Source organism: Aethalodelphis obliquidens, unplaced genomic scaffold (assembly GCF_003676395.1).
Source record: "Aethalodelphis obliquidens isolate GAN/ISIS:26980383/991018 unplaced genomic scaffold, ASM367639v1 scaffold7, whole genome shotgun sequence".
In the NCBI taxonomy this organism is placed as follows: domain Eukaryota; kingdom Metazoa; phylum Chordata; class Mammalia; order Artiodactyla; family Delphinidae; genus Aethalodelphis; species Aethalodelphis obliquidens.
Window position 1 is genome coordinate 56,288,013 of NW_020837951.1, and position 12,533 is coordinate 56,300,545.

The following is a 12,533-nucleotide window of genomic DNA, read 5'->3' on the forward strand; positions in this document are numbered from 1 at the left end:
GCTTCCCTGGTGGCGCAGTGGTTAAGAATCCGCCTGCCAATGCAGGAGAGAGCGGTTCAAGCCTTGGTCCGGGAAGATCCCACATGCCGCAGAGCAGCTAAGCCCGTGCGCCACAACTACTGAGCCTGCATTCCACAACTACGGAAGCCCATGTGCCTAGAGCCCATGCTCTGCAACAAGAGAAGCCACCTCAATGAGAAGCCCGCACACCACAACGAAGAGTAGCCCCCGCTCACCGCAACTAGAGAAAGCCTGCACTCAGCAATGAAGATCCAGTGCAGCCAAAAATAACTAAAAATTAAAAAAAACAACTGTTATTCACATTGTTCTTCCCCTATGGGTAATGTGGTGTTTTTCTCTAGCCTCTTTCAAGATTTTTTTTTGTCTTTAATTTTCAATTATGATGTGACTAAGCATGAGTTTCTTTAGATCTGTCTTGTTTTGGGTTCATTCAGCTTCTTGAGTCTAGATTATATCTTTTGTCAAATTTGGAAACTTTGCAGCCATTTTTTCTTCAAATGTGATTTCAGCCGTGTACTTTTTCTTCTCTCCTTCAGAACTTTAATGCCATGAATGTTCGTTTTGTTGTTGTCCCACAAGTCTCTGAGATTCTGTTCATTTTTACTCACTTTATAGTCTCTATTGTTCAGATTAGATTAATTCTTAGTGATCTGCAGGTCCACTGATAATTTCCTCTGCCATCTATATTCTGCTACTGAGCCCATCGGGTAAGTTTTTTCTATTTTGGTTATTGTATTTTTCAGTTCTAAAATTTGTTTGGGTCTTCCACATATCTCTTACTCAAGTTTATATGATGAGTAATTTTGTACTGGATCCTGGACATTTTGAGTAATATGAGAATCTTATTCCTATTTAAATCTTCTATTTTATAAGGCCAACTGTTTAGGTTCAGCGGGGTTCAGGCCCACTTTTGTGGTTCAGTGTCAATTTTCAAAGCCTCTGCGTTGCTATTCTGGTTCACCTCCACTTGGATGCTACCCAGAAACCAATCTGAAACCTCAGCAGTAGTCCACCCATAGTTCACTTTGCCATGTTGATTATGGTCAGTTTCATGCATGGTCTGCTTGAGGGTCTGCCCAAGACTTCATTAATAGATTTAAAGGAACCCTTTCTCCAGCTTCTTTCTCTCTGTAATCCTCCCTCAACCTCTAGTTGGGATGGTTAAGATGCTGCCTCTTTGCAGCTGGTCACTCAGTACAGGGCAGGGATGGTCCACAGGGCTCCTCCCCACAGTCTTGGCCACATCTAGTGAGTATGGGGATGGGTGTTCACTTGGAATGGGGCAGGTATAATCAAATGGATTTTTTCATACAGGTCACCCTTTTCCCATCCTTTGGCTTATGAGAGCAGGCTTTTTGTTTTCTTCATCTGTACCCATTGATGTTTTCAGGTTTTAGGTTTTTCTTGCACCCAAACCAGGAAAGTAAAAAGGTGGCAAAAGAAAAACCTCAGGAAACTTCCAGGTCATTCCTCAAGTTCCAAAGTGCCTACCCAGGCTACCACCTTTTTTCCACCTTTCAGAGCCTTTTGATAGTTGCTTTATATATTTTGTCCAGGGTTTTTGGTTATATTTAGTAGCAGGAATGAGATGAAATGTATTTACTCCATCTTGTTTGGTACTCAGAGTCCTCCAAGTAGCCTTTCAAAAATGGATAAAATACTATAAACAAAGCAGACATACTTTCATCAGTCACCCTGCCCATTCCCCTCCCCCTCCCAAGAAATTATGAGTTCAGTGTTGCCTTTTCTGTTTATACTTAGGTATTCATAAACAAAATATAGTATTTCAAATGTTAAAATCTGCGAATTTTATTTCATTGGACTTTATGCTTTAAGATAGTCTTCTCTTTTAATAGGTAAACTTAGTCTCTTTATGTGTGTTTTACTGGAATGTTTATTCCTATCATTGCAGTTTGTTTATTGTTACGGAGGAGGCAGGAGTAATTCTTACTTTTCCTCCATATTCTCATAATTGAAGAGGATTTGATCCTCGCCGCCCCACCCCTGCCACACACACACACTGGACTGAAAGGTAATGTTTCTATCATTTTGTGATCATCCTTAATCTTTCAACTTACTACACTTTAGAGCATATTGATATGATTGGTATTTATAAAACGGTCAGTAGCTCAGTTGTTTTCTGAATAAAACAAATATATTTTTGTTTCCCTTCAGATTACCTTTTCTGACCTATTAATGTTTACTATTCGTTATAACTTATTTTTTAAAACTCAAGTTATTTTAAATATGACTTGCTGTTTTACTTGACAGGTTTTGTCTGTTTACTCACTGTTTCTTGTTGAATACTTCAAGATGTTTTTTTACAGTAGACTTTTCAGTGAAAGTCTACAAACAGTAAATTTTCTCAGTCTTTGTGGGTCTGAAAATGTTTTTTTCCCCACTGATTTTAGAAAGATAAATTGGCTGGGTTTAGAATTCTAGGTTGCTAGTTATTCTTTCTGTAGCATTCTGTAGGTATTCCATTGTGTTCTGGCATCTTTTATTGCTGAAAAAAGTTGGATGTCATTTTGATTATTTCTTTGAAGGATATATGTTTTTCCCCCCCAATGACTTTGGAGTTTCACTAAAATCTATCTAGGTGTGGATTAATTGCTGTTTGCTTTGCTTTGGGATTCATTGTACTCCTTTAAATTGAAAATGCAGTTCTGGAATTAAAAATTTTTCTTTTAAAAATAATTGTTCCATTTTTTTCTATCTCCTTCTTAACCTCCTAGAAGTTTGCAGCAGTCTACCCTCCATACCTTAGTATCTGTTACATCTTTCATCTCTTTACCCACTCTGTGCTATGGTCTAAGTGATTTCCTTATATCTTCCAATTCACTGAATTTTCTCTTTGAGTCTAGCCCACTTTTTAACTGAACCAGTTGTTAATTTTGTTGAATGGGACTCTTTCACGATGCAACTAGTACGAATTTGGCTTCTGCATTCACATGTAGCAAAGATTCTTGTTAGTGACTTTGTTTCCACCCGTGGCCTGGGAGGGAAAGTTTGTTTTCCTGCTGTGACCCTGAGCTAGAAATACCAGTTTTTCAGTCCTGGTATTGGAATAGAACTTTCCCAATTCTAAGCATACCCCATTCCTGCTTCTTACTATACATTATAACTGCAGCCTCGATTCCTAACATCTCTTCCCTGGCATCTTTGGAATCCCAATTCCTAAGACACACATCCAGTCCAGCCGCCTCCATGGGCCTCGTAGTGTCAGGTCCTTTGGGTTCCCTCCTCATTTCTGCCAAGTGGAGATTTCCTTTTCTTCCTTGAGAACCTATGTGTGTTTTTTAATGGGGGGAAGAGAAGTATTTCACTGGCATATCTATGTCTTTGGAGCAGGGATAGCAACAGTTCCCGTATATGTTCATTCTGTGTCCAAAAAGAATTGAGTACCGTTGGTATGTTTCATACCAGCTTACTACTCGCACACCCTGTGAGGTAAATGCCATCATCTCCATTTTACTGGAGATAAGAGAGTTACTCATCCTAAGTCACTGACGGTAGTCAGGAGCAGATTTAGAATTTAAGCTCAAGGCTGTGTTACTTTACACTACTTTTTCTGCTTCACTATGTTGTTTGATTATTTACTCCAGTATTTTCGTATTACATCCTTTTGCTCTTTGAAAACCAGGTTTGGACACGATTTTAAAGAGAACCGGTGTGTAACCTGACTGAATTTCATCTGAAAATGTCTGAGTGGTTGTTGCATGGCACCTATTTCTTTTTAGAGACTCTTCTTGTTTGCATACCGTAAAAACCATGGGCTTCATTCCTAAATGCAACCAGTTTCTAGGAAATAATGAAGTTGCTTAAGGATGATACTGAGCCTGCTTAACTGGCTCCTTTCAGCCTCTCGTCCCCAAACTGCCTCTTGCTCAGGAGCATTAGACCTCAGACTGACAGCACTGGTGTGAATGGCAGATGCTGTCCCAGGCTAAAGGCTGTATTTCTGACAAAATGCAGAAATAGTGCTGACTCTGCTCTCTACCCCCCGACTCCCCCCACCCCACCCCCAGCCAACATGGCTGGCACCACACACTATACTCACTCCTTTGCTATTTGCAAGTTTATGTAACAGCCTACCCAACTGTCTCCTTCCATGGAAAGTATTTTCTTCATTGTCTTTTGGAATGCATTGAAGCTGCTTCTCTTAACCAATAAAAACATCTAGTTCTTCTATTTTGGGGAACTTTAATATTCCTATGCAGTTCATGTTGGATAAAATGTCTTGAATGCAAGCAAGTTATCTTTTTCCATTCTTTATGCCAGACTTTTAAGAAAGAATCTGTTTGTAATCTAATTGTACTTTGGCTGCTTCCTACTGCAGTGAGTAGCAATTTTGGATCAAGTTCCCAGTGGCAGCACTGTTGGGGGAAATTCTGCATTTTTTTAGGATGACTGATATCACTCCTGGTGCTGTTGGATTCCACCCTGTTTTCTGGGAATTTATAACTTCGGCTGTTACTTAAAGCACTTAAATCTTGTGAATCTCACCAAGTTTTTTGTTGTATTTTTTTCAAATGATCTTCAGAAGTGCTTTTGTAGGAAATTGAAAATGTCATACCCCAAACTCTACAAACACTTTTACTAGTGCTTTTACAGGGCAATAGACAGATCAAAATCACACTAAAATTCTCTTGCGTTGGTTCTGAAAACCCTAGACCTCTATAAGAGATCCAGACCCCCAGAGAGTCATGGAGGTCCATTTAAAAAAGATAATTTGGGGCTTCCCTGGTGGCGCAGTGGTTGAGAGTCCACCTGCCAATGCAGCGGACGCGGGTTCGTGCCCCGGTCCGGGAAGATCCCACATGCTGCGGAGCGGCTGGGCCCGTGAGCCATGGCCGCTGAGCCTGCGCGTCTGGAGCCTGTGCTCCGCGACGGGAGAGGCCACAACAGTGAGAGGCCCGCATACCGCAAAATAATAATAATAATAATTTGTAGTTGATTTTTTTCAACCTTCCACTGTCCATTGATTCTCTTGAATTCAGGAGAAATTACAGGCAATCTCCAACCTGCATTTCAGAACTTAATTTGTCGAAGAATGATGGCCATAATCTATGACTTAATGTAGGTTGAAAATGAAATCTCTTATATGAATTTGTACAAATATTTCCTGTAGGAACAATGATACAGAGGAAAGAGGTAGATTTCCAGGTTAGCCTTCAAAAGCCTCTTAAACCCTAATTGAGCAGCACTGCTTTTACGGAAAAGGTATCCAGTAACCCTTCCCAGTTCCAGGCACCAGAGACTGCCCCCTCCCCTAGATAGACTACATGTTCCAAAACAAACTTCGGGATGGGTGATCTGACAGCAGAGATTGTAGCTTCTTTAATATCAGGGACTTGTTCCCCATCCTGAGGAAGTTATATATATGAGAGGTGGGGAGAAGACATGGGAAAAGCTCCAGATGGACAATGTGTACGAAGGCTGGGAAGTTAGTTGGCAAGGTAAAGCTACAGCTGGGAGGCCCCCCGGAACAGGGAGGGCTAGGGGAGGGGGGAAGGGGGAGATCAAGTAGTCAATGAAGCAAGCGATAAGAATTACATATGAACAGGAGAAGCAAGAAAGAGGAAAAAGAACATATACACTCACCCGCACAGACCACACATCTTGGTTAGTCATACACAGCAGGGTCCCTGCCTGCTTCTGTGGCCAGTAATAAGCAGGCGGGTCCTCCAGCCCCTCAGGCTCCCTTCCTGGGAGGTTTCCACCAGCCCTGTCCTCAGGGCTTTGCTGCTCTCTGGACTCAGTTTTCAACTTCACAGACATCCTAACCCCGAGGTAGTCACCCCCCTGCCTCTTACTTCCTTACCTCTGGCCTCAGGTTTGGATCCTGTATGGTTCCCTCAGTTCAGAACTCTTGCCGCCTAGTTGGTTTCTAAGAAAGACTTCCTTGTCCTTCCTCTTCTCTCAGCGTCCTTCCCTCCCACACACATTTACCTCCTAATCATGGGGTCCTCCCTCTACCCCTGTATTGAGAGACCTTCCCACTCCGCTATGTCTGGTGCCCCCCCCCCAGCCTCTTTCTCATCCAGGGAACTTGGACCCTAGGTCTCTTGGTCCACTCGCCACCCACCCTCCACACAACACTGCTTCTCTCCTCTTCCTCCACCTTCTGCTTACTGCTGGCCTCCCTCCCTCCCAAGCTTGGGCTTCCTCCTGCCCTCCACCCTCTCCTTTTGTCAGACCCTGTGCTCTCAAGTCAACTTTTTAACCATCCCCCTTCCCCATTCTCTTGATTTCTCTCCTCTTCCTAATTTGAGGGAGTTCTCTCCTGCCTCCTTAATTCGGCCAATTGTTCATGCTCTTGACTCCCTTCTCTTCCTTCTCCCCCTGGAGAACTTTCTCCCACCTCCCCTACCCCCCCATCTGGCTTTTCTTTCCCCCCAATATTTCTTTCATCTGCCGTGTCACTGAGGTAATGATGTTCCTTCCTCTTCCACATCTGGATCCTTCTCCCCATCCTACCACAGACCCCTACCACCGCCTCCCCCATTTCCTTGCTGTTCCTAACCTGCATCTTTTCCCCACTTTCAGTTCTCTTCCCTCCCTCCTTCCCCAATTACAAATCCTGCCCTCCCTTCCTGACCCAAGGACCGCTTCCCCTCCCCAATACCTTTTCTCCTTTTCCCTCAAAGCCCTCCATCCTGTGCTGGGGTCCCTTTTTTCCTCTCTGGACCCTATTTTCATTCCCTATGATCTCGACTCTAGGCTCAAAGCCCTCCTCCCCCTTCTTGACTCCAGAAAGATTCGGACACCTTTCTTTGACCCCAGCGTTTATTCCTCATCTTCTTTCTTCCCTATTTCCCAGGGATTCTTAAAACCCTTTACATATGAGATTGAAAATAACCAAATGCTAAATAAATAAGATGGAGAATACAGATACTAAGGCCTTCGAATATGCTTCTTCCTCTTCCTGAACACCCCCTTCGCCCCTTCTCCACATCTAGTCATGGCTGGCTTCTTTTTGTTCAGATTTTAGCCTGAAAGTCACCTTGTAAGAGAATCATTCCCTGGTCACCTAATATAAAGGATTCCCAAACACCACCCACCCACAGGCCATATTGGTTTTTGTTTTCTAAAGAACATTTAATACTGTGAAGTCTTGATGTGTTTGTCCATCTAGAATTGATGTCCCATGAAAGAGGACTTAACTTTCTTGTTCATCTTGTATCTCTGTCATTTAGAATGGTGCCTGGTACATAATGGCTCAGTCAGTTTGCTGAATAAGTTAGTGATTTCTAGGTACCAGACACTATGCCAAGTGCTCACTCTATCTTGTTTAATCCTTACAACAAGGCTGACTGAAGTAAGTACTTTTATTATTGCTGTTTTATACCTTAAGTAACTGAAGTGCAGGAAGGATAAGTGAATTTGCCTGTTGTCTCAAAACAGTTGGTATATCTGAGAATTTAATCCAGATCCGTATGAAGTCACAGCTCATGTTCCTCCCACTTTCTCTGGTGGTCCAGAGGAAAAGGGCCCTTAGGAATGGAAAGGGAAAGAAGATGGATCTGAATGCAAGGAAGTCAAACTGGAGTCAGGACTCCTGTGCTGGTACAGGGAGTGCAGGATGTATAGAATAGGACATTAGATCCTATGTGAAGATGAGGATAATAACAGGAGCTAACACTAAGGAGCACTTACTTTGTGCCAGGTTCCAAACAATATATCGAATTCACTCTCACCTAGGAGTGGTAATGTTATCTTACAGATAAGGCGACTGAGGCTCAGAGATGCTAATTATCTTCTCTGAGGCCATACAGGTACATATAGGGGAGCTGGGATACCACCCCAGGCAGTCTGACTACAAAGGAAGTACTCTGGTTGCTATCCTGCACTACACCCAGCAGGAAAATAAACAGACTTATGAGAGTAGTATGCTCTGTGTTGGGCACCAACTCCTGCTTCCTGGATTCTTGTCTTCTGGACATTCTGGAATGACCTCAGCTGATGGAACACTCCTGCCTCCTGGCTTACCTCTTACTGCTCTCCACAGAGGAGGTGATTGACGATGATCACCACGTTACTCCACTAGCACTGGGGAAGCCCCCCCCCCCCTTTTTATCTCCTCCCTTCACCTGGGATCAGCACAGGGCGGCAATTCTGGATTAGCATATCTGCTCTACAGACTCGAGCTTTTTTCTTGAGTGGGGTGTCCCCGGGCTCAGATTGCTGAAGCATGGGGGTAAAAATGGAGAAGCAAGCCCTTCCAGCTAGAGATCTAAAACCACAGTCTCCAATTGGCTTCTTATTGATAATAAAGCTGATTTGTTTTCCAAATGGCAGGAGCGAGCCTAGCAGGCCAGACAGGCGGAAGCACAGTTGGCATCGGCTCTAGGACAGTCTGCTCCGGTCATAGAGGGATTTTCCTCTCAAAATGGTAAGATTTGCATAAAAGATGCAAGGTTGACTAAGTCCAGCCTCTTCCTCACCCCTACCTGCCTCCCCAGACCCATCCCTTAAAGGCTTAGAGTTCTGGAAATGTCTCTGAAATGTGAACAAAGAAAGCTGAGAGGCAACAAAACCTGGGACTTGTTAGAAATGCAAATTCTCTGGCCCTGCCCCAGAGATACTGAATCAGAAATGCATCAGGGCTCAGCATTCTGTTGTCTATAAGCCCTTCTGGTGATCTAGACACACTAAGGTTTGAAAACCACTGCCCTAGGTAACATCCCTAACCCTGGCTGATGTCTGAGCCAAATGTTATGTCCCAGAGCCCTGCAAACCTCTCAAAGTGCTAACATCTCAACTTCCAAACTGCTTGTCCCAGATGGCTTCTTGCACCCAAAACTGGCACCTGCCTCCTTTATTTGCATGAAAGGCACCAGTTTGGTCATTGGAAAACACGTTCCCTATATGTATCTAGAGGGTTCATGATTTTTTTTTAAATTATTATTATTTATTTATTTTTGGCTGCGTCGGGTCTTCATTGCTGCGCGTGGGCTTTCTCTAGTTGCAGCGAGCGGGGGCTACTCTTCGTTGCGGTGCGCAGGCTTCCTAGTGCGGTGGCTTCTCTTGTTGCGCCGGCTTCTCTTGTTGCGCCGCACAGGTTCTAGGTGTGTGGGCTCAGTAGTTGTGGCTCGCAGGCTCTAGAGCACAGGCTCAGTAGTTGTGGCGCACAGTCTTACTTGCTCCGCGGCATGTGGGATCTTACCGGACCAGGGCTCAAACCCGTGTCCCCTGCATTGGCAGGTGGATTCTTAACCACTGCACCACCAGGGAAATCCTTCATGGCGTTTTCAGACTGAGCTGGGGCCCTTCCCCTCTATGACACACAGCTACAAGGCGAGGGTTGTTCCAGGAGTGGCCTGTGGCCTGTCCCAGGGCTGTGAGAAGGCCAAGGGGATGCCCGATTCACAGGATGTATGTGTGTGTCTACATCAGACTCCTCATCTTCAAAAGTGCTCAAAAGGTATATTCTCCATAACATTTTGTAGGTACTTAATGCCCCTGAATTGAATAATTTAAAATGGTTAAAATGGTAAATTTTATCACAAGGTGGGGGTGAGGGGGAACTATACAAAGCCTGTCCAGAGGCGTGTCTCCCAGGCCTGGCATTTTGTACTTAGCTTTAATAGAACCCTCACAGCATGCACTGGGAATACTGGTTTCCATGGCAGTGTCCCTCTTTGAGATCAAGGATTATTCCTTCATTCATTCAATTTATATTTGTTTGTTGAACACATACAATGTGGAAGACCCCAGCTCAGCACTGGGAATCCAATGATGAATGAGATATGGTCCCTGCTCTCAGAAAACTTAGTCTAATGAGGTAGACAAAAATCAAGTAAACAGAATAATTACTAACTGTGCAAAGAGTGTAGGATAACAAACTGAGTGCCAAGCTAGAAAAAGAGAGATCCCATTTCATGGAGACGTGCAGAAGACCGCCGGAAGAGATGCTGGAACATGAAGAACAAACGGGAGCCAGCAAAGCAAAGGTGACAGGGACAAGTGCTCCAGGTGGACGAGATACTACACGGGCAAAGACCCGGAGCAGGGAAAGATGGCACAAGCCTCAGGTGAACGCATGAGTGACTTAATAGTGAAGACAGACAGTTTACTTCAACTCTCTTAATCACCTGCTTTTGCCCCTAACATATTCCAAGGCAAGCAGTGAATGACCAGCTGTGGAGACAACTTGGGTACTCGACCACTAACACTGTACAGTCTGATAAGAAAGAAAAGAATTGCTGTTCACTCTGATGGTTTGTTTACACATGCTTGTGCTTCCTCAGAAGGGGCTACTCCATTCCCTGATGGTCAGTCTGTGTTGAGAGCCTGGTTTCCAGCTCAGGAAGGGCAGAGTCTCCAGGTGTGTGGTGACCATGGCAGTGTGGTACCCAGTTTACACCGGTAGGAACTGGAGTTGTTCAGCCTGGGTTCAGATTCTGGCTGTTCTTTCTCATCAGCTGTGTGACCTTGGACATCCTTCCATACCTTCCCCCTCGTGTAAAAGTGGAATGTTGTGAGGCTCCAATGAAATAATAAACACTTAGAATAGTACCTGAGAAGTACTCAACAGATATTAATCATTTAATTATTATGTAAAAAAGGAACCATGGATCCCATCACTTCGCTACTGCTTAGTTAGGCTGAAATGAACAGTTCTACAAACTTTTAAGTGTGAGAATGAGTAGACCGCTTGCAGAGCATTCAATAGAGCACGCAGACCTTTCGTTCTGGTCACTATCATAATAGCTTGAATGATGGTTGGTTGAGTAACAAACAAGGAACCAAGTAGTCAGGGTTAGAGCAGATGCTCAATAACTTTTGGGGAGGAACATATGAAGCATTTGCTATTTCTAGGGAAAAGTTACTTGTGGCAGGCGTGCTAATTGCCTACCTGAAACTCATTCTTTTCCTTTTCTTCAATTAACAAACTTCTGGTTTTCTTTGGGGCAGTAACATGCCCAGGTAAAAGACCTTCTCATACTCCCTTGCAGCTAGGAGTGGCAATTTGAACCAAGCCTGGCCAGTTAAAAGTAAGCAGAAGTTACTGGGTGGAACCTCTGGGAAAGCATTTCAAAAGCACCTGACTTGGATGGAATCTGCCTTTTGTTTTTCCTCCTTTTTCCTGCCTAGAATGGGTATGTGATGCCCGGGTATGCAGTAGCCATCTTAGGACCGTGAGGATGAAGACTGTATGCAAAGGAGGCAGAACAGGAAAACTGAAGACTACCCCTCGGCTTCTTATCTCTGGACTTACTGTTAAATGAGAAAAAAAAAATGAGCTGCTGTTTAATTAAAATGCTGTGGTTGTTTTTCAGTTATATGCAGCCAAACACAATTCTAGCAGAAAGGGCTAAAGTGGCATTCACTGCTGACTGAGACATACAAACTGTTTCTTTAGCCAAAGACACAACTAATAATGTAACGGTTCTACTGGGTTGGGTATTCTCATTACCCTTCAAACTCCTCTGAAACTAGGGTACATGGGAGTTAACATTGGAAAGTGGACCAAGAAGGCATTCTTCAAATTGCAATGCTTTTATTAGAATATTATTAATTGCAGATTTTTAAAAAACTACACACATGGAAAAAGGAGAACACTCAGAAATACTATTACAGATTAGGCAAATTAGTAGAAGGAAAAAGATTTCTTCAGTGTATACAAAATGTAAACATTTGCCCTGGGATTTCCCACAGATGGCACAGTCCACAAGGACTTATTTGGAATAAAAATATGTCTATCGGATCTTCAGTATAGTCTCTATACTGCAAACTTGCTACACTGGAGTTAAAGTTACTAGCACACCCCAAATTTTCTATGCAAAAAACTAAGTGGTCCCAATCAAGGCAACCTGAACATCAGCTGCTACATGTGAAAGCAGAGGCACCAAAGCAAATCAATCTTCCAACAGTGAGCTTCCACTCACTATGCTAATTGTATTTACATTTACCTTGAGAGAGATTACAAAAATATTCACAGTATATAAAACCCCTACTTGAGTCTGTGGTGGAAAGTGAAACATTTCTTGATCAGGCGCGCCAAAGCCATTAAATCAGTCACTTGAACTTAGGGAGAGAAGATTAAGAAGAGGCCCTCTTCTGTTCAGAAAATGGGGACTCGTAAACATCCATGGGTGGGCAGGTACAAACCAGGTGCTGATCTCCATAGATGTCATCAATCCGGGCAATGGTTGGCCAGAATTTGTTTTCTGGTTTCACGAAGGGCTGCAAGGGACAAAAGACGGAAATCTTCGGGATATTCTGAGAGGTTTCTCTTGGTGGGGAAGAGGAAACTGCAATGATATTCCCACGGCCTGAGGTACCATTAGCCCAACAAGTACTCAAAAAGTATAAAAAGCTAAAATCCAAACTCCTTCATTACTGTCCCTCCGAATCCCCCTGTCCCTGCTCTGCCGAGCATACCACAGAGCACCTTCACCTAAGAATCAAAGGGGAGAAAGACTGCATTTGGGGCCATCTCTCTGTTGGATGATGGTAGAAAACATCGATCCACTTGACAGGGACTCCCGTTTGGTCTTCCTGCA

General features: G+C 43.7%; 1 protein-coding gene across 1 annotated transcript in view; it reads right to left on the reverse strand.

Moving 5' to 3' along the window:
* Positions 1-12,044: 12,044 nt before the first annotated feature.
* The window catches only part of GLDC (glycine decarboxylase), a 98,811-nt gene continuing 98,322 nt past the window's right edge, over positions 12,045-12,533 (reverse strand). Inside the window, exon 25 of the mRNA XM_027105848.1 lies at positions 12,045-12,213. Within this exon, the coding sequence (XP_026961649.1) occupies positions 12,070-12,213 (144 nt within the window). The 3' untranslated portion in view covers positions 12,045-12,069. The remainder of the gene's footprint in view (positions 12,214-12,533) is intronic.